The sequence below is a fragment of the Spizellomyces punctatus genome (assembly GCF_000182565.1).
Source record: "Spizellomyces punctatus DAOM BR117 chromosome Unknown supercont1.6, whole genome shotgun sequence".
In the NCBI taxonomy this organism is placed as follows: Eukaryota; Fungi; Chytridiomycota; class Chytridiomycetes; order Spizellomycetales; family Spizellomycetaceae; genus Spizellomyces; species Spizellomyces punctatus.
In genome coordinates, this window is record NW_015971542.1 from 663,768 (window position 1) to 683,597 (window position 19,830).

Sequence of the window (19,830 nt, forward strand, 5' to 3'; positions counted from 1 at the left end):
CAATGGCGATCACGTCAGATGAGGAGATTGGAACCGGATAACATTTACCTTATAATGCATTCAATCCAAACAACACCGATCAGCTTGAAGCTTACATGACCTTGTCACTTTCTCTTACCGCCGACACCATCTTGAACGAGATCGCTTATTTACAGGCCCTTCCAGCCGCACACACATCACAATCTCCATTATTTGTGAAGGAAAGGTTCATTTACGCTGGCTCTCGTACGCCCTTCTATGATCGTGGAGCGCAAGCCCCTTAGTCTTCCTCCACCGGTCGTCTTTGCTCCTAGGCCAATTCACACGACACTACAGAATGCTCACAGTGTAGTTCCCCCACCACTTCCACCCACTCCTCCGCCGCCTCCATTTGATCCCTCAGCTCCGCTCCCTTCCTTAAATGATATAAAGCAGGGCGAGCATGCCGCGTCGCCCGCCGATGCCACAGAAGGGTTGACCGAGGATACGCAGCTGTTAAATGGAACGTCGACTTCAACGTTAACTGATACATCTGATTTGAAATCACGACTTTTACGGGCCAGAGAGAATTCGTTGAGAAAGATGCATGGTGGCGAACCACCAAGGAAGGTAATGTGGTGAATTTGTTTATGCTCTGCTGCGGTCCTTGGTTTTCAGACATAAGGCTTCGAATCTACTTCAAACGAGAATCCTTGTGTTAAATAGCGTTTGATGACGGTTTTAGCCGCCGCAGTACGATTTTATATATGCCGATCATGATTCTATCGAAAATGAAATCAATGAATTCTACAATTATCAAGACAAAGCACACATCCTGGAAGGGAAAGTCCTTTTTCATTCGGATTTTGCTAGTGGTATGGGAAAATGGTGTGCCTGCTTCTCAAGAACTGTCTGTAGCAGCCGCTTATTACGTTCGCGTTCTATCAGAGTGGGCATCCGCAAGCGCCAAAGTCCGACGCGACTACATATCATTACTGCTCGAAAGACTCGAGCTCAGAGACCCGGAAGAGCGCTATACGGCCGCGAAGAAGCTTCTTTACATTGCCCAAGGTACGGGAGTGGATGTGTGAGAAAATGATCTGGCTTCGCATTAACCACCACACGTAGGTGTTTTTGCTGAAACATCAGGGCAAGAAGAACAGCTGCGCAATATCAGAGAGTACAATAAGCTGCTTTTTGAACTGGGTGCCTTAGAATATTACTTTGGAGCTGTGAAAGTGGTCTCGAATACGCTTGATGTAATCTCGCGAGTAACCGACCCACAAGTGACAGCAGCTGAAAGACAAGTCGCCATGGACCTAGCAAACGGAGAGACCTCTGTGTACCTTAGTCTTCTGTGCCTCATGGTTGAGGTGAATGCAAAAGATCCGAGATTGGCTAATGAACTCAGTACGTATGGCGGTAGTAATGTATAACATCGGACCCAAACTTATCGACATGATCACGTATCGTGTAGTGGATGTGAATCCAACAATGGCTGGGTATCTTTTTAGCTTGGTTGCCCAATTGGCGGAGGGTAACCGCAAGCATTATCCCGTCAAAAAGGTATGATATGTTGGGTTGTGGAACGACCAGGGTCGATCATTACTGAACATTTCTTGCTCCAGCTCTTGTTATTGTTGTGGAAAGTGCTGCTTTGTTCGGTTGGGGACACGAAACGTTTGAAGGACTTGAAGAACGCTTCACGGGCAATAGAAGGCCTACCCCGCTCACCATCAGACAGTAGGTATCGTGTGAGAGGCTTTCTTTTGTACTTCATGAATATGCTCACCATAAACAGATGTTTTTCTAAAGTCAACGCCCCAGGATTACCACAATTACCATCTTATCACCGCAACCAGATACCCCACATATGTCACACCCAGCGTAGAGTCAATATCTCCAGCGGGAGTGCGATTGGCGGAGCCTCTACCCACTAGTATTCGACGACAATTGCAGCAGCCACCCCTAATTCAGCCCTTTACCGATGCAAATGAACTTCTTCCACGTGCTTTTCAGGAAAGCGTTGAGCTATATCGCAAGCATAACTACATCAGCCTATCTTCTGTACAAATTGCCAAAGAGAAAGCTCGTATGGAAAGGGAAGATCTCAGAAAGCAGAGGGATGATGATGACACAGGAAATCCGGATATAATGGATGGAATGGAAGACGACTCGATAAGTCATCTTGGCAGCGAGCGTAAACGGGACGTACAAGCAATGCGACCTGGGGTTAGGGGCGGGGGAAAGAGAGCTAGGAAAGAAGATTCTGCAGGACTCAAACGGGTTGAATTGCTATACGTGAGTATGCCTATTTTTTGGATACAGTTCAAAGCCGTGGCTCATCTCATGGTTTCTTGATATCAGCGTCATATCTTACCAAATATGGGGACGTACATTGGAATGCTTATTCGCCTCCTCTATTACGTTAATCTCGGTAATATAGTAAACTCTTCCGGAGCACCTGGGAAGCAAGAGGGCGAAGGAACCAATATCAACGGAACTGGTAAAGACACGAATCCCTCGCTACCTTCGCCCGATGCGGGTAAAAGCTCTTGGACTACGGACATCCCGCTCTCGCAAATGACGATAGAGCAGAAACAGGAGTATTTTGACCGTGTGGATCTTAACCGGCATAAGGAAGTGGTTACAAAGGCCGTGTCTGCAATTTTGTTATTGTTGCTGAAAGCTGCCAAGTGTCACCGTAAGTGTGCCAATGAGTGAACCCGACGTACCCAAGTGTTGTTTTGACCACAGTCTATCTACAGACGCCCTCAAATTTGAATACATCGCACAGCTTTTGGTCGATAATAACTGTGCCATTTTGATCCTCAAGATGCTCAGTACATGGTTGCAGAATCCTCCCGCGCCCTCACCAACGCACTCAGACCATGATGCAAGTGGATGGCCTGATGCGCCAAGTTCTGGATCGAGGGCCCAGCAACCCCCATATGGAATGGCTTCAGGCTGGCTGTCAGCTAGAGATGAACCGGCGGAATTGAAGTAAGCACGACCTTCAAATTTATATAGCTGATAGCGGTTGAACTTACACATTCGGTGCGTCAGTTTTTTCCATTTCTGCCAAGCAAACAAGGAGATCGACAGGGCCACTTCCGCGGACGTAGATGCCATGGATGTGTCGAGCGATGGTCAATTGAGCGCCGCCTCCACTGCACAGAATGGCATAGATTCTTCGGACAGCACCCACAACTTATCAACGTCAAACTCTCGTAGAGCATCAGTTTCTACGGACAGAAGAACCCCTTCTTGCTTCCGCAATTTCTTCACCGCAATCAGTCTACTTCGCATCCTGCAAAAGCTCACAAAATCTAAGACGCATCGTGTATTAGCCTTGGTGCAATGGAAGGCCTCCGCTGTTTTAAAGCGAGTCATGAAAGTCCATCACGTTGGATTACAGCTTTATGCCTTGAAACTCTTGAAAAGTCAAATTCCATTTTTGGGAAAGAAGTGGCGATCAAGTGAGTTCTTATTTCTGTAAAGTGGCGATCGGCTCCAGTCCTCATATATGGTTGGATGCTGTCACTAGGTAACATGAAGGTCATTACAGCTATCTACATGCATTTGCGTCCCTATTTAAAGGATGATTTTCTCTCTGGTGATGTGGACGTGGATGTCGACGAGGCATTGGTAAAATCATCCGATCTACAGATTCTTTTCCTCTATCCGGCTAATCCCTATTTCTAGGCACAAGAGCAGGGCCTGCGTCTTTTGATCTCATCCTACCATGAAAATCGCTACGGAGGTCTGTTCTCAAGTAGCGCTCCGACGCCTGGGGACGGGGAGGACAGCGATTCGCATGTGGACGAACTCGATCTGATTCTATCCCTCTCGCGCCGTGTCAGCTACGATGATGGGGATACTTCTCATGTGCGCTTTATAACCTCCGGTGTCCGAAATCCTGCTTACCATGATCATTTGGATTTGGACGTGAATTTCATGGAAAACTATGAGGAATGGCTGCGGCACGAGGTGTATGAGCCAGATTCGACTGGTTCAAATGCTCTGTGGAATACCGGTATCGACGTGTTTCGGTCATCACCTCCAAATGGTGCGAATGGTGATGTCAGCCCCGCGGATCTGCCTTCTATCAGACCCCGCTCGCTGTTTTCTGCAACACAGCGGTTCAGCAAGGAAATGCTCAGCGATTATTATGATGATACGGAATGGACATGGGACGAAGATGATGGAGTGTTGGGAATTGGCACAGGTGTAAGTATGTGGGATGATCATGCGGACGGTCTTTTATCTCCCGAGAACTTTGAAGATGGCGAAATGGCGAATGGCTGGAAATGGCATACCGGAGTCAACGGAAGTACGGAAGGTTCCGAGGCAAGCTCCGACAGTGGCATCGGCAGCTGGGAGGAGGAAGATGGAGAACGTAATCGCAAGCAGCCTGGAGCGCAGGAGGACAATTACTATTGGCCCGATGAACTGCCAGTACAAGATGCATATGTAGATGCCTTTGATCACACCAACTCAGACAGTGCTCCCGAAGACACAATGGATGTGGATGGATTGACTTAAGTAGCCAGGACTTTGATATCTGACGGCGATTTTTGTTTGTATGTATACCCAGAAAGTGAGTTGTAAAAAGTAGAAACACTAGAAAGATCTCGCTCGACAACGAAGTCGGCTTTCCGCAGAGGTTTTGCCAGAGCATGATGTTTGCTGCAATAGTCCTCCTATCCAAATTCTAATCCCTGAGCTCGTCTCGTATTACCTAGTCTATTTACTATATGCAAGTTAGATACAATGGAGTTACAGCTTCACGTCCAGATTGAGCCTTGTCTACTTTTTGCGTTCACCCCTTTGCAAAATCCGTCAATCCACGGTATTTCTCTTCTAGTACATAGTCTGGTCGGGATTTGAACAAGTACTTATAGCGCACTATTGTAACAACATCATACTCTGCTTGCCCCAACGCTTCAGTGGCTTGATGGGAATCAGTCTCGCCTACAAGTCCTCCTGGTCGCAGATCGGCGGTGGCTTCACTATAGTTATTTGGTTGATCTGCAAGTGAGACATTCTCTACCGAGAGCGATGGGTCGGAGGCAATGGAGGATAGGGAGAGGTTTAGATGGACAGGTGGAGGGAGGGAGGGGAAAGAATCTGATTGGGAGGTTATCGACGGGTCCGCACTGGGTTCTATTCCATCCATGGTATCTAGGACACCGTCCGGCGGTTGCATTCCTCCCATCGTTCGACGTTTACGAATCAAAGCGAGCGGCTTTTTGAGTTCTACACGTTGACCTTCAAGCTTGTGGTTGGCAATGTAAAGATATGGTATTCCCTGGAACAAGCGGAAATTGTCAGTTGCCCTGGGCAGTATCAGGGTAAGAATTGGACTTATGAACTCGCACATTGGCTTTCAACTCTATTTTGCCGAGTTCCAGACCCGCCATGTCGTCAGAGCCGTCAGCAGCTAGGGTGCCCTGTAGTTCGATCATTATCCAGTCGTTTGGTGATGCGCCGTTTGTGGATTGCGGATGCAATTGCGTCGCAGGAATTACGATCTGGACCATTTTGCATGTGAATGTGGTGAGATTGGCGTTTTTTAGACCTTTTCCTAGCCAATGATGGTCTGTGAGCAACAATTGCGATACGGTAGCGATCCTTCTGCACTTGTGCCTCGTTACAGTGTAAATGTTGGAAAGAGCATTATGCTCAACAAATGCGACACGTTCGGACATGGGCATGTCGCACCGAGTTCGGACCTCTTATTATCTTGCAAGATTGTCACTACAGACTTTTATAACGGATGTTGCATGATATACCATTGTCAAGAGGAAAAACAACAATTGCTCGGGCATATCAATGCTTTCCAATATGACCGTCGTGGCTTTCCATCTTAACCGCCGTGGGTGTTTAAGTTTGTGCAGCACGACGAAGCTTCCCGTTTAAACGAGCGATCTTTAAATTTTTTGGTGCGCTCTCCCGACTCCAGCTTTCTCGTTTACTTTTTGTTGCGTGCCAGTCAAACGACACCAGGCTTTTAAATAATAAAACCATCGTGTACCAGAGGAAATATGCCGGAATACGAAAAGTTGAGGCCTCTCTCCAACATTAAGTGGCGCACAGTTTTCTGGGCAGTCATACTGGCTTATTTTGTGAATAATGTACGCACTTCTCGTAGAGAAGGCCACTGTTGAGAGCTTTGATGTTTTCTCGCCCTGTACATATCACTAACTTGCAGACCTCGTATCCTCGGGACGCAAGGTTTTGTGGCCAAAGATAGTCATATCAGGGTTGCGGTACACTATCAAAAACGTCCGTCCAGGGGAGTGTCACAAAGTGAAAGGTATAGCAGATCATATAGGCCATCAGTGCTCGTTGGTGATGGACTCCTGGCACACACGGAACTGAGTCGTCTCCTTTTGGTTCAGGGCTGGTAAATTGTGAGGATGTTGTCATAGATCGATCAAGCGGAATAGCAATCCTGTCCTGCGACTCGAACCGTGAGTACATATCCTTGTAGTTTGCGCAAATGAGAAGACCAAACGGCAGTTGTAGGTCGCCAATGGAATCCGGTCATGGGTATCGTGCCAAAAGGGGGAATTCAAAAAAGTGGAGAACTATACGCATACGACGTAAACGTTAGTTTTTAAATGTGCACGGCCTTTCTTACAAGAAGTAACTACAACAATAATCTCAGGAACCAAGTCACAAACCGCAACGACTCTCTACTCCGGACTTTGTCAGAGAGTTCCACCCACTCGGACTTTCCCTGTATACCCTTCCCGATAAAACGACACTTCTCTACGCCATTAACTTGGCAAATGTCGGGTTTTCCATTGAGATCTTCTCGGTTCATCTACATAACGCGACACTCAAGCATGAACGAACGATCTCACATCCACTCATCACAACTCCGAACAGTATCACCGTCGTCAATGATAGCACCTTTTACGTGACCAACGATCATGGATTCCCAAGCGGCTTTCTTCATGCTCTCGAAACGTATTTGGGGCTCCCGCTCTCCAATGTTGTCTACTATTCGGATGGGCAAGCTAGCGTCGTTGCTACCGGACTGGTTCACGCAAACGGAATTACACTGGATCATGAAAAGAAGCGCATGTATGTGTCAGAGTCATTGGCCGGTCGAGTAAGCGTCTACCGTGTTGATCGGAGCGGTAGTCTGGAGCACGACAGTAGTGTGGATGTTGGCTTCGTGACCGACAATTTGGACTTGGATCCGGCAACGGGTGATGTGACCATTGCTGGGCATCCAAAGCCGCTAGCACTCGTAGCGTTTGCAAAATGGGGAGCTGGTCCAAGTGGTAGCATTGTGAAACGAATCAAGGAGCGCAGTATCAACGATGGAAAGGTGGCTAAGGATGATCAGAACAACTGGGATGTCCAGACAGTTTTTGAGGATGATGGCAATTTTCACCCTGCAAGTTCCACTGGGGCGTTTGTCAAGCGCAAGGATGGTACGACGAGAATGATCATGACAAGCTTGTATGGAGAAGACGCATTGACGGATTGTAGTACAGATAATCTGTAGTTCATTTGCTTGCCCACAATTGTATTTACATATCGCGAAACAAAAGGTTTAATGTGCAAGAAGCAACAGCGGAGCCAGTAGTTGGCGCCCTTCAAACTTTTTCAACGAATGTATGCCTTTTTCCGCATGCTAGTCAAAGCATTTTCTATGGCAGTATTGAGCCTTTTTAGTGAGCCATTGGTGGAGACGGTGTCGAGCACCGCATAGTCCTACAATTTGAATGGATACAGAGTAGATACCTAGTAGCACGCAGGACATCACCGAGATAAGGAGTAACATGCACTGCTGGCTATTCTGCGATTGCCCACAAACGTCATGGGGTAAGCATCTAGGTACAGCTTGCCGATGAAACGCATAGGAGTCTTTGTCTATGAGTGATTTGCATACCTGACCTTGCAGTAGACTATCGTATTCTTGGGCAGAGCAAGTACTTGACATCTTGTGCTGTCTGTGCGTACGATATTCGTCTTCATCTCGTTTGGGGAGGACCGTGGGAAAATCAAGATAAACAAATGACTCGCTTCACGCGTTTACATGATCTTGACTCGCGCGCCGTGTGCAAGGGGAACGAACGCACGCCAGGAGGTCTGCCAGGAGGTGGAAACGACGACGATGATTGGGCGTTCATGGCGTGCTCAGAAGAATGACGTACGCAGGATACGGAATCTTCCGCTGAGAATTTCGAAATGCAAAAAAAAGCGCAGTCCCCCTGGGTTATAAAAAGGCACCCTCTCTCGCATCCCCCCCACTCGCTCTTCAGTACTCTCACCTTGGGACGTTGGCGTTAAACTCAACTCAGTCGAAAAGTCTTAACCGGATAACTTTAAAGGCCGTTGTAGTAATGCAACGTGATACCTTTTTGAGGTGGGCGCCTGGGACTGATCGTGTGCGCGCGCCAGAAATGGTAGGAGCAACGACTCGCCGGAGCCTTCGGGAGATGATGGCATCCTCTTCGGAGGAAGGGCCTGTGATAAAGGGTGAAAAGGATGAAAATGAGAGACTGATATTTTCTAGAGTACATTCAAAGTATCCTTGTGGTTTAGACATGAAAACAAATATCAAGCAAGGATCGAAGCAAACATAGCTCGGACGAGAAGTGCGATTGCTAGGCTCTCAGCAATAACCCAGTTTTGCCTGACTGGTTCAGTCTTTTTGTTACAGTTAATGCACCTGTCGTAGCATTTCCGGGAACTCATGAGGACTGAATTGGATTGGAATGACAATGACAGGTTAACTTGTTGCACAATCAAAAGACGTTGGTCTTGTTGGCCATGCAAACAGGTACGTTTACGCCAGCATGTTAACAAAAGCACATTGATGCTAAATCCAATTCTATGGTTTTAGACATGTCTATATCCTAGCGCAAAGAAATTGTCCGATTAAGAGTAACATGCACTGCCATCGCTATTCCATGGTCCGCAAACCTCGTCGTTTGGAGTCGGCTGTCTGTACATGCTATTCTTTGCAAAACCGAGACACTCATCAACGCGGGCGAATTTATAGTTCTTTGATAAAAAGTACTCGATGGCTTGCTGGGCGAGAGGTTTGACAGGGGGAACCTGACTAGCAAGCTGGCCCTGGCCCTTGGGACGGAAGTCGGCTGTAGTGTTCCATACGTCATGATTCAAGGTGATAAAACGAGAAGTAGCCGCGGTCGAACCAGCCGTCTGCGTTTGGAATTCCTTTTGCATATCGGCGACCTGAGCTGCTATTGTAGCACCGTGAACAAAAGGGTTCCAGTCGACTGGATCAAGATTCCAGGATACGATGGCTCCGGTGGTTTTCAGCGTGGTATCGGTAGAATAACCAAGTCCCCGCAGAATCTTTAGTGACGTCTCATCATAATCGCCATACGGTGGCCGCATGCACCTGGAAATTTGAATATTTAGTCGCCATTTTCAAATAGTGCCTTTATCTCCATGCTAGACCAAGACGTACGTTGGGATAGTTCCGAGAGTTTCCCTAAATGCATGATTCATTTTTGTCATTTCGTAAGTAATGTTGTACTGGTCAGAGATGCTCGAGAGAAGGTCAATGTGCGAAAAGGTGTGACTGCAAATCTAGAAAATCGTATCTCGTTTAGGGCAAGCGATCAGACAATGTCAAAGTTGGGAAGGGCAAACCTGATGTCCAGTATCAAATGCCTTTTTGACAACATCCTTCAGAGCAAATATGCCCGGCAGAGGGTTCTTTGTGTCTATATTCTTCCAATTGAGACCATTGAGGAAGAAAGTGACTTTGACATTCTTGGAGTTCAAGTAGTCAAGTAACCCCGAGGTGAGCACAGATGGTCCATCATCAAATGTCAATGCGATAACGCCACTCTTTGCACACTGAGTATACACTTTGGGAAGCTTTCCGTCATCGCAACGACCCCACGCGGATTGGCAACCTTGGCCACAGTGCTCGGATGTCACTCCTGCCCAGCCCCATTGACTGCAACAAAGACCCGGAGCAGCACGATGGTTCACGTCGGGTCCACATGCTTGGTCGATGTACGCTAGGGGGACGCTTTGCCGGCGATTGTGAGGTCTGTTGGTCGAACCTCCAAAACCCTGACCCGGTGGGATTGCTATGCCAATACCCGAGGCAGCTTTCTTGGCAGCTTCCCTGATCTGGTCCTTGTTCGCCCCCCTGTTGGGGCCAACACGAGCGGGGGAAAGAGGATTGTTGACTAGTTTCTCGGAAGGAATATTCGGTTGACCCGTTTGGACCTGATTGAGACCGCCAGTATGAACAGGTGGTCCGGCATTATCTGTAACCTGGATTCACAAAAAAAAGTGTACAATGGGACATGGAGTGGACGATGCGCCATTAGATCATGTATAGACAGGGTGTAAAGGAGGAGGGGATTGGAAAACCATTCTTACAGTTGGTTCTTGTGGAGCAGGCAGAGCTTGGACGGATAGGACGACAAATCCGCACAAACTCAAAAGTAGTCGTTGAAGCAACATGGTGCGAAAGCCCTTATAATTGTGGTCAACCTGATGTGACCACACAAAACTACCTTAACAGGGGGGACCAAGTGTCCGGCCATTGTATTTATGTACGCTATGGCGAAGCCAAAATGACTTTCTTGTCAGAAAAGTGGACGTCCGAAACTCAGCGACAAAAACCTTTTGGGCTGAAATATGCCACCCAGGAAAAACAACAAGAGTTTGTGCTCCAGCGCAAATTTCGAACGTTTGTTTATTGCCTCGGAATTGGATTACCCGCCCTTCATAATAGCTAGCGATCGAGCGACAAGATTTCATGGCGAGCAGCTGAAACCTTACTTTGGCCAAGTCGGGCACTTTTTCTGTTTTTGCTGGACGGATTCCCCATTGAACACTTCAGCCCTTTTAGCGTTACAAAGACGCGTCAAAGCAGCGAGAGATTTCAAACTCACGGCGAACGTTTTGTTCATCGTCGTCGCTTTTTCGTGTTCTTTTTATAATGAAAGGCGAAATTTGGGAGGCATTTCTGGTTGGTTCCCTGCAGATGTGGCAGAACGACTCGAGGCCCCGGGAAAGCCGGGTGTGGGGGTCGACCGCCTTCACCTGAGGAGAGTGCAACGATAATCAATGCTGTTGCGTCTCGACACACAAACCGACAAGTACACCATTGCACAGATCTTTAATGGAGTAGGCCTGTACGGATGTAAGCCCAAACCCAAGCCGTCCTGCCGTCTCGTCGCCCAAAACGTTTCCTCACCTCGTGCGTTGAACACCCCCCACGAACGTCCGACGCTTCAAACTTGGCGTCCGAAACGACATTGGAGTCGACTAAGCATTGTACTAAGCAGGTCACGTGGCTAATCTCGATTGCTTAGCAAACCTCTCACTTTTTTTGACGAAACCAGCTCGCTGACTTTATAATTTCCTATATTCGAGCATTTAACAATGGGCAAGGCCAAGAAGAGTACCAAAAAGTTTGTAAAGAACCATCTAAAGGATACCTTGGCCAGGAGAAAGAAGGCACAGCAGGCGAACAAGTACCGAAAGAAAAAGGACGACGCACCAACCCAAGATGTGCCAGAAGAAGCAGAGGTTTCCCCAGAGGAGTTGTCGAGTGACTCGGACACTGGTGGTTTCATGGATGGGGGATTGTTGAGTTCAGACTCTGAGGCAGAGAGCGGTGCTGAGTCGGACTCGGACATGGTTGATGATCTAGATGATTTGGAGGAGCTAGACGACGAGGAAGAAGAGTCAGACGCTGGTGTCGAAAGTGAGGGGATGGATGTTGATGACGATGATGATGATGACGATGAGGAATCAAGAGGAGATGGGAAGAGCTCAAAAAAGAGCGGTCTGAAGAAGAAGTTGAGGGAGGAAATCACGTCCCACAAGCGAGAGCTAGAAGAGCTGAAGGAGAAGGATCCAGAATTCTTCAAATTCTTACAAGAGAATGACCAAGAACTGTTAGATTTTGTGAATGAGGAAGAGGAAGTGGGCAGTGATGAAGAGGGTGAGGGAGACGTCGCAGATACGGAGGGAATGGATGTCGGTGATGAACTCGACGTAGAAGATGATGACGGGGTTACCGTGGTCACAAAGGAAATGATCGCCTCATGGAGAGCGTCTATGGTCAACAAATATAGCTTGCGGGCTGTACGAAAAGCTCTGCTAGCTTTTCGTGCTGCAGCTGCCACTGGCGATCCTGACGAAGAGCAGACCTTTTCCTACAAAGTGGAAAATGGTGCAGTGTTCAACAACATCCTCCTACTATGCATAAAGCATGCACCATCCGTGTTCAACCATCATGCATTCGGCAGCGCCGATGGCGAGAAGCAACGGTTGGTTTCACACCCGATAATGACACATTCATGTATCTCAATCTTACACATATTTTGTCTTTCAGGAAGGGACTACCATCAAACAGCTCCAAGTGGAAGAAGATACAACCCTTGGTTAAATCCTTTCTAACGAATCTCCTTCGAATTTTGAAATCCATGACGGACACCACCGTCATAAAGTTTGTTCTCCGGGAATCTGATGGTTCAGCGCCGTACTTTGCATGCTTTCCAAAGCTTGGAAAAGATTATGTTAGGCAACTTTTGAAGTTTTGGACTTCCTCAGACGAGGAGATTCGCATTGTTTCATTCCTTTGCATTCGTCGCATCGCCATCGCAGCACCTACCCCATATCTCGACATGTGCCTTAAAGGCACGTATCGCGCGTATACCGACCAGTCCCGTAACACGAGCATCCACACATGGGCAAGCATCAACTTCATGATCAACTGTATTGTGGAACTATGCGGTGTGCACATTGCTACCACATACCAACATGCTTTCGTAAGCATTAGACAGTTGGCAATGCATCTTCGAACAGCTATCACAACCAAAACCAAAGAATCCTTCAAAGCCGTATACAACTGGCAATACGTCCACAGTCTGCGACTATGGTCGAGGTTGCTCTGCACCTATTGCGACAAAACGAATCCCTTGGAATCCGTAGGCGGCAACGCCCTCCGACCGTTGATTTATCCTCTCGTTCAAGTTTCGATCGGTGTCATCAGATTGAAGCCATCCTCTAAATTCTTCCCTTTGCGTTTCCATTGCGTGCGGGCATTGATTGAAATCATGCGCACAACGGGCACTTTCATTCCTGTCGCTTCCCATCTGTTTGAGATATTTGAGAGCACGGAGCTGAAAAGTAGGGCAAAACCCTCGACTCAAAAGCCATTGGACTTTACGCTTGCTATCAAAGCACCAAATTCCTACTTGGGAACACGACCATATCAAACCGGGCTTGTCGAGGAGATTGTGAACCTCTTGTTCGATTTCTATGGGGCGTTTGCACTATCGGTATCATTCCCAGAGTTGGCTGTGCCTGCTATTCTTCAGGTATGAACCGGTTCATGCAATGTCTGGAGAGAGTAGTCACGTGGTATCTGACAAGACTATGACTTTGCTCTGCAGTTGAAGCGGTACGTCAAGAAATCCAAGAACCTACAAATCAATAAGCAGCTTCAGCAACTGGTTGAAAAGGTATGCATTCTCCCCAATACATCTTGGGTCGCTAAGATTCCCGCTAACGAATGAAATAACCGTTTGATATTGTTCACGTAGCTCGAGCAAAACAGTAAATTCATTCAAGATCGAAGATCACAAGTGGAGTTCAGTCCAAAGGACGAAGCTAAAGCAGTATGTGTTTCGGAGGGTCGCAACCAGGCGGTGTCTCGAGCGATAACATTTTATGCTCCTTTCTCCTCTCGCAGGCCGCATTCCTCTCGGATATTGATCCCAACTTGTCTCCACTGTACAAACATAATGCGGCTCGGCAAGCGTTAAAGGAAAAAGAGGTGGCCAGGTTGCACGCGGAGGCGGCTGCAGCAGCGGCTAAGGAGGATGGCAAAGTGAAAGCGGCACAGAAGCGCAACGCGAAAGGCAAGCCAAACGGACGTCACGCTGGTGAGGAAGACCCAGAGGATGATATGGTGGAGGACTTTGTATTAAGTGATGGAGATGATGAAGAGGCGGAGGAGTATGAGATGGAGGAAGAGGATGAGAGCGAGGAAGAGGGTTAGGAGGAGATGGACGAGGATGAGTAGATAGTTTGTACCATAGCTCATATAACCACCACAAGCGCAGTTCAAATCCAACAGCATAGGCGATAGGTTTTATCCAAAATGTATAATTATTAACATTGGTCACTACCATACAACAATTACACTACTCTACTAGTTTAACAACGTTTTTGTATTTGGCTTGTTCGTCAGAGAGCGCCTTAACCTTTTGAACGCTGCCCCCCAGCGCCTTTGTAAGATAATCCAACCTGTCATTCACCTCCCTCTTCACTGTCCCATTACCGGCCAGCGGGTTCAGATTATTCATCTCTGCCGTACATTTGCGAATGTTCTCCTCTTCGTCGGCGATCAATTGCTTCGTGGTCATGATTCCCATGATGGCCGAAAGTCCCTCATCAGTTAGCATTTGGGAAAACGCTCTCCGATAAACAGGGCGACTTGCACGAAGTGAATATGGCCTTCCATTGTCGTAGCTCAACATGATGAGACCGGCCCGCTCCATCGCTTGAAGAGGACTTTCGTCTCCTTTGAACAAAGGGTGGAAACGCAGTTGGTCGTAAAGGACTTCATCATGTTTACTGAGGAGTTGCACGATCTTCCAGAATTGCACTGGCGTCCATTGGAGGCTTTTTTGATCTCCAACGTCTTCGCCGAGCCCAAGTTTTCGGATCTCGCTGACAGCTCGAAGGACAATCTCCAGATACGCATCTAATTACATGGTGTGAGATGTATGTAGGCGTGATTAGAAAGTGAGTAGCCACACTCACCATTTGGCGACATGCCAGCACGAATCTTTTGGATCAATAACTCCAGATCAGTTAATCGCCCACCGAGACCTTCCACGCATTGCTTAAGCTCCTCATCATTTACAGCTTCACCTAGCCTACGCCGGACGACCGACAGCGCACTGTCCGGGCTAGCATCGGAGAGAGACACCATTTCAATCGTCTTGTTCGGCATAGCTGTGTACAAACTCCATGAGACCGCGGGGAGACAAATAGTTGAAAAGACATGGTCATGGAGAAACTACCTTTGCTGATCGTCTTGACTGCGGTCGGGTTGTCGGAAATTAAAATGACGTGCGCCTATCAAGTTGCTTTAGCACATTGCAATACATACGCGGACAGGTAATAGAACCACCTACCAGATGATATTCTGCTGCAACTGCTGCCCACTATCTCCGAATATGTTAGACGCCGATATCGGCCTGTTAAAGGTGTTCCCGAACAGCTTACCTCAACAAGAAGGTCATATATCATGCTATTCTTGGCCGTTTCATTGCCCAAAAAGCCGTCAATCACAATGACTGGGTACTCAACATCTGGAACGGGAGCCGCGATAACTTCCTTCTGTTCCGCCGCAGCCTTGGCTGGCATGATGCCACCTCCATGCTCTTCCATACGTTGATGCAGGCGCTGTTCGGCAAGAATTTTATCCCGCGCTTGCTTTTGCTTCATTGTAATGCGTGTTACGGAAGCTGACAGCAACTCTAGCATTTTCCGAACTTGACCCTCGTTAGTAGTCGATAGTCCAGCTTTTGCACCGGTTGTGGCGGTGATCATAGTGTCGATCATACTGGACATTTGCACCAACCTAACGCAGAATGTTGAAATTAATCGATCGAGAACATTCGCATCCACGGTGACCTACCAGTTAAACATTGGCTTGAAATTTATTTGAGCTGCAAGTCGGTTGAGCATGATATGTGGAGGCTGACCCGCTAAATCCTCGACATGAATCACGAGCTTGTACTTTGAGTGCTCGAGTGCTTTGCGGACAAGCTGGCTCTTTCCGGATCCTTTTGGTCCTGTCACGAGGACGACTGTGTCTGGCGTTTGCCGTAAATGGTGCTGCAGTCTTGCCAAGTCGGCTTGTCGCTCTGTCCAAGCTTCCGCCGGCGGTACGACCTCACGCTGTTTATGACCCCAAATGGAGCCAAGCGTCGATGCGGTTGTTGTCCATAACTGCTCAGCGGCCCCAGTGTATTTTTCTAGGCTGAAGCGCCCGGTCAACTGATTTGTGATGAAAAACACACGAACCGGGTCGAAGACAACATAGGTAAGACCCGCGAGGAGACCAAGAAGCACTGGTACCGTAATCCGTGGATGGGATGCAATCCAATTCCATGTACTCTCCCAAGTCCGGCGGCGCCTTTCATAACTGATTCGAATGGTGGCATTCTCGATTTTCTCGCCATTGAGGCAATTCCTTGCACTTGTAGCCGAGCGAACTCTCATGTACTCTACGAGTGCGTAACGTGGTAAATCCTTTACGTTTGGAGGCTGCAGGGTGATGTCAACGATTTTTCCGTACGGCCGAAACTCCTTATAAAGACCTTCTATAGACACATCAGGCCCATTGAATTCTACTTTGACAACTTCCGATGGCAACCTTCCAATCATATCATCGACCCATGGACTACCCTTTACAGGAAACACTCGCACCATTTGCAAGTTCATCCATGACCGCAGGCCACGCTTTTCGATATGCGCCTTGATTGACTCCACTACCTCATCGACAGACCCTCCTTCGTAGCTAAAATGTACAAATAAGCCGCCTTCTTTCCAATTTGGTGTCGCGCCGAGATATCGAAATTCGTGTGGGAAAGTAGTTGGAATCAGACGAGCGTTTGCTGCCTTTGCGGCATCATAGGCGTATTTCCGAACCCATATCCAACGAGGATCGTACTTCCAGTATCCTGCAGCAAAGTTTTGTATTAATATGGTTAACGAAAGGTAAAGTACTGGAAGTTGTTTTCGGTGCGGGGCGCGGGACATCATACATACTGATTGGAAAGATGTTGTCGAACCAAATGGTCCTTTTAATTGGAGCTGGGCGGGACGCATCGGGAAACGAGGTTGTTGGTTCTATTGGCGGAGTGGCAGCAGGCAACTGCGAGCAGATACATTGTCATTACAACAAGTTCCACTATCAAGCGAAACTCAGCCTGACTTACCTCATTCGACACAGAACGATTGGTGTGAAAGGGACGAAGGTCAAAGGAAGGGTTGGAGAGCCGTCCGAGCCGGGTAGAGAACAATCCTGGATGATAATACGCTGGACGTCGCCTACACCGTAATATCGGCAACAATCGATGCATTTGTGCAAGACCAACAAGTGGAAGATGGACGAAAAGCCCAGAGTTGAAATCGTCGAGTCATTGAAATCGGCGGTGACCTCATCACGAACTGCTCAGCGCGCAGTCACATTCAGTTGCTTTAACGGGTTAAATTAGCTTATCACATGCTATTCTGTCCTAGATTTGGGGACTTTGTAAAGTTATATTTCTTACAGATCTTGTTGTGATTTTGCTTGTCTGAGGCATTGGATGTCACAGTAAAGAATTATACCTATCCAGCATCGAAGCCCAGTCTGGCTTTATCTGACCCTTCTTTAAAGATATCTACCGATCTAACTACATCAACACTTGTTCACACTCTAAAGGTAAAAGGATAGCAGCCGTAATGCTTGCTTTTTTAAGCGGTACGAGTACCTCTTTCAACCTTATACTGGACGATGAACAATGACAAGAGCGGCATTGCATTATCTTCTACGCCCTCCCCTGGCAGCGCATGTTTAAATGCTGGGAACCATGATTACGTGATCAGCAGATGGAGCAATATCACGTGAGATACTAAGCTTTATGCAGACAACTCGGGTGAACGAGACGAGGACGTTTCCAATTCTTGCCTTCTTCCAGCCGTCTATATTCGTGAGATCTAGGTGAGTGTCAACGTACGAGAGCGCATCCATCCATCCATCCATCTGTTTCCAGGTCGCTTTGGATGTGGAGAATGAAGACCTGTTGTGGACGATGTTGGCTGGTGCTGAGAGGAGGGAGGGGGTGGGGGGAGGGTGGAAGGGAAATTGGACATGTGGAGCATTTCAAATTGAATAGGGAACGATCATTTATAGAGGGACAGACACAGTGGAATGCGATTGGACTTACTCGCTGAGGGAGAGGGGAAGCAACATTTTGTGGACTGGATATTGACCAACGTGTTCTTGCCGATAGCTGCCACAATGCAGATCTTCGTGAAGACCCTCACGGGCAAGACCATCACTCTCGAGGTCGAGTCTTCGGACTCTATCCAAAATGTCAAGGCCAAGATCCAGGACAAGGAGGGTGCGTTTATTGCGAGCATTCTCTTCTGGCGCCGCGGTGGGAAGGGCAATGTGAGCTAATGAACTTACATGTTGACATGTAGGTATTCCCCCGGACCAGCAGCGTTTGATCTTTGCCGGAAAGCAGCTAGAGGACGACCGCACTCTCTCTGACTACAACATCCAGAAGGGTATGGTGAAAGTTGCATATTCTTTTTGTTGGAGATATGGTCCCTTGACGCTTGTCCTGTGAACAGAGTCTACCCTTCACCTTGTCCTTCGTCTCCGTGGTGGTATCATCGAACCATCTCTCAAGGCTCTCGCCTCCAAGTACAACTGTGAGAAGATGGTCTGCCGCAAGTGCTACGCCCGTCTCCCTCCTCGTGCCACCAACTGCCGGAAGAAGAAGTGCGGACACACCAACCAGCTCCGCCCTAAGAAGAAGCTCAAATAAGCGTGAATGATTTCGCTATTGGGGTGTTTAGTATGATGGTGGCTCGGGCGTCAAATGGGGAAAATAAAGGACCGTATAGTCCCTTCTGATGTACACATTTTTTCATATCCATAACATGTTCGAGTATGCCATCCTTTGTGTACCGGGTGTGCCGGTTTGTGTTCTACCGTAGGCGATAGCGTTGATGACCATGCGGCGGTTATTGAGCTGCCATGAGGCGAGCAGTTATCGTGCGCAGTGCATCCACAACAAGAGCGCAATAGTCAGCTGTGGCCGTAGATCACGAGTGCCAACATTTGTCTATATATGGCATAAAGTTTGTGGCGTAGTTACTTTATGAGCTGCGCATCAAAGGCACAGTTGAGTTTGCAAATGTCGCGAGTTTGTGGTGAACTTCCGCGCAAACAAAACCTGGCGTGGATATTTTGTGCGTTGGGCAAGAAACCCACGGACGATGACAGCAACATAAGAAGGAAAACATTCGTTTCATCCTTTGTTACCTTACCCGCCAACTCTTACCTGCCATCATCGCCATGTTTCCCATCAAACAACAAAACAATCACTACTGCTACAGGTTAGTTGACTATTCGGCAACCTTGTTTTATGACATGCTCACTGGTAAACCTTACAGACACCGACCCGGATTTCAACGGGCAAACGATGTGCGAAAGCGTGAGGAGATGAATAGGGTACCATGCCGGAGACGTACTTGCCTGTGCGTTGCCACTCGCTAACTTTCCCCGTGCTGGCACTTGCAGCGTCTTGCAGCTCTACCACAAAAGGACAGAAATACTGTGTCGCAGTTATGGTCGCTCTTTGCCGCCACCCAAAACTCTCTTCGACCGCTGATTCTCGACGGTATCCTTGACCACTGCTGTCTTCCGCAGCTCTCGTATATGTCCAGCGCCCTTGCTCCCTTGGTCAGGATCGACTTTGTAACCACCGCTCCTACTGAAATCGCAATCAGGATCCTGCAATACCTTGATGCAAAGTCCTTGTGTCATGCAGCACAAGTCAGCAAAGCGTGGAAGAAGGTGGCCGACGATGATATAATATGGCACCGCATGTGTGAACAGCATATTGACAAAAAGTGTAAAAAGTGTGGATGGGGCTTGCCGCTGTTGGACAAGAAGCGCAAAGCGGTTGCAATGACGGAAGGATCTGATAAGAGGCGGAGAACCGACGAAATGGCGGGCTTGGCGGATTGCGCAGTGGAACAGCTTTCTCCCAAAGAGCAAGGTGGGTTGCATTGCGTTGTAGGTGGACAGGGCGCTGGGAA

The 19,830-nt window shown here is 48.0% G+C and overlaps 8 protein-coding genes across 8 annotated transcripts in view; 5 read left to right on the forward strand and 3 right to left on the reverse strand.

Annotated features, from left to right (window-relative positions):
- Window positions 1–101: 101 nt before the first annotated feature.
- On the forward strand, window positions 102–4,778 carry SPPG_03955 (uncharacterized protein). Its single transcript, XM_016752202.1, has 12 exons — window positions 102–588; window positions 704–833; window positions 907–1,029; window positions 1,087–1,368; window positions 1,436–1,524; window positions 1,587–1,701; window positions 1,760–2,259; window positions 2,326–2,662; window positions 2,727–2,961; window positions 3,025–3,437; window positions 3,506–3,606; window positions 3,664–4,778. The coding sequence occupies exons 1-12, from the start codon at window positions 238–240 to the stop codon at window positions 4,501–4,503; spliced, it is 3,516 nt and encodes a 1,171-aa protein (XP_016608890.1). The 5' UTR covers window positions 102–237; the 3' UTR covers window positions 4,504–4,778.
- SPPG_03956 (uncharacterized protein) lies at window positions 4,527–5,916 on the reverse strand. Its single transcript, XM_016752203.1, has 2 exons — window positions 5,340–5,916; window positions 4,527–5,269 (listed from the first exon to the last, which is right to left on the reverse strand). The coding sequence occupies exons 1-2, from the start codon at window positions 5,673–5,675 to the stop codon at window positions 4,781–4,783; spliced, it is 825 nt and encodes a 274-aa protein (XP_016608891.1). The 5' UTR covers window positions 5,676–5,916; the 3' UTR covers window positions 4,527–4,780.
- SPPG_03957 (uncharacterized protein) lies at window positions 5,715–7,587 on the forward strand. The gene is made up of 5 exons (XM_016752204.1): window positions 5,715–6,095; window positions 6,196–6,277; window positions 6,363–6,434; window positions 6,490–6,572; window positions 6,632–7,587. The coding sequence occupies exons 1-5, from the start codon at window positions 6,006–6,008 to the stop codon at window positions 7,481–7,483; spliced, it is 1,179 nt and encodes a 392-aa protein (XP_016608892.1). The 5' UTR covers window positions 5,715–6,005; the 3' UTR covers window positions 7,484–7,587.
- Window positions 7,588–8,681: 1,094 nt separating this feature from the next.
- Window positions 8,682–11,211, reverse strand: SPPG_03958 (uncharacterized protein). The gene is made up of 5 exons (XM_016752205.1): window positions 10,872–11,211; window positions 10,354–10,813; window positions 9,607–10,245; window positions 9,422–9,543; window positions 8,682–9,352 (listed from the first exon to the last, which is right to left on the reverse strand). Exons 2-5 carry the CDS (start codon window positions 10,435–10,437, stop codon window positions 8,863–8,865), a joined length of 1,335 nt encoding a protein of 444 aa, XP_016608893.1. The 5' UTR covers window positions 10,438–10,813; window positions 10,872–11,211; the 3' UTR covers window positions 8,682–8,862.
- SPPG_03959 (mRNA-binding ribosome synthesis protein NOC2) lies at window positions 10,861–14,138 on the forward strand. The gene is made up of 5 exons (XM_016752206.1): window positions 10,861–12,257; window positions 12,323–13,310; window positions 13,386–13,454; window positions 13,536–13,610; window positions 13,685–14,138. Exons 1-5 carry the CDS (start codon window positions 11,365–11,367, stop codon window positions 13,991–13,993), a joined length of 2,334 nt encoding a protein of 777 aa, XP_016608894.1. The 5' UTR covers window positions 10,861–11,364; the 3' UTR covers window positions 13,994–14,138.
- Window positions 14,074–17,133, reverse strand: SPPG_03960 (uncharacterized protein). Its single transcript, XM_016752207.1, has 8 exons — window positions 16,950–17,133; window positions 16,780–16,885; window positions 15,644–16,691; window positions 15,229–15,586; window positions 15,138–15,167; window positions 15,024–15,078; window positions 14,761–14,955; window positions 14,074–14,701 (listed from the first exon to the last, which is right to left on the reverse strand). Exons 1-8 carry the CDS (start codon window positions 17,091–17,093, stop codon window positions 14,139–14,141), a joined length of 2,499 nt encoding a protein of 832 aa, XP_016608895.1. The 5' UTR covers window positions 17,094–17,133; the 3' UTR covers window positions 14,074–14,138.
- Window positions 17,134–17,663: 530 nt separating this feature from the next.
- On the forward strand, window positions 17,664–18,684 carry SPPG_03961 (ubiquitin-60S ribosomal protein L40). Its single transcript, XM_016752208.1, has 4 exons — window positions 17,664–17,716; window positions 18,009–18,119; window positions 18,202–18,288; window positions 18,355–18,684. Exons 2-4 carry the CDS (start codon window positions 18,017–18,019, stop codon window positions 18,549–18,551), a joined length of 387 nt encoding a protein of 128 aa, XP_016608896.1. The 5' UTR covers window positions 17,664–17,716; window positions 18,009–18,016; the 3' UTR covers window positions 18,552–18,684.
- Window positions 18,685–18,955: 271 nt separating this feature from the next.
- Window positions 18,956–19,830, forward strand: part of SPPG_03962 (uncharacterized protein) — a gene marked incomplete at its 3' end in the record, with an annotated part of 2,032 nt that continues 1,157 nt past the window's right edge. The window contains exons 1-3 of the mRNA XM_016752209.1: window positions 18,956–19,125; window positions 19,183–19,240; window positions 19,310–19,807. Of these exons, the coding sequence (XP_016608897.1) occupies window positions 19,085–19,125; window positions 19,183–19,240; window positions 19,310–19,807 (597 nt within the window). The 5' untranslated portion in view covers window positions 18,956–19,084. The remainder of the gene's footprint in view (window positions 19,126–19,182; window positions 19,241–19,309; window positions 19,808–19,830) is intronic.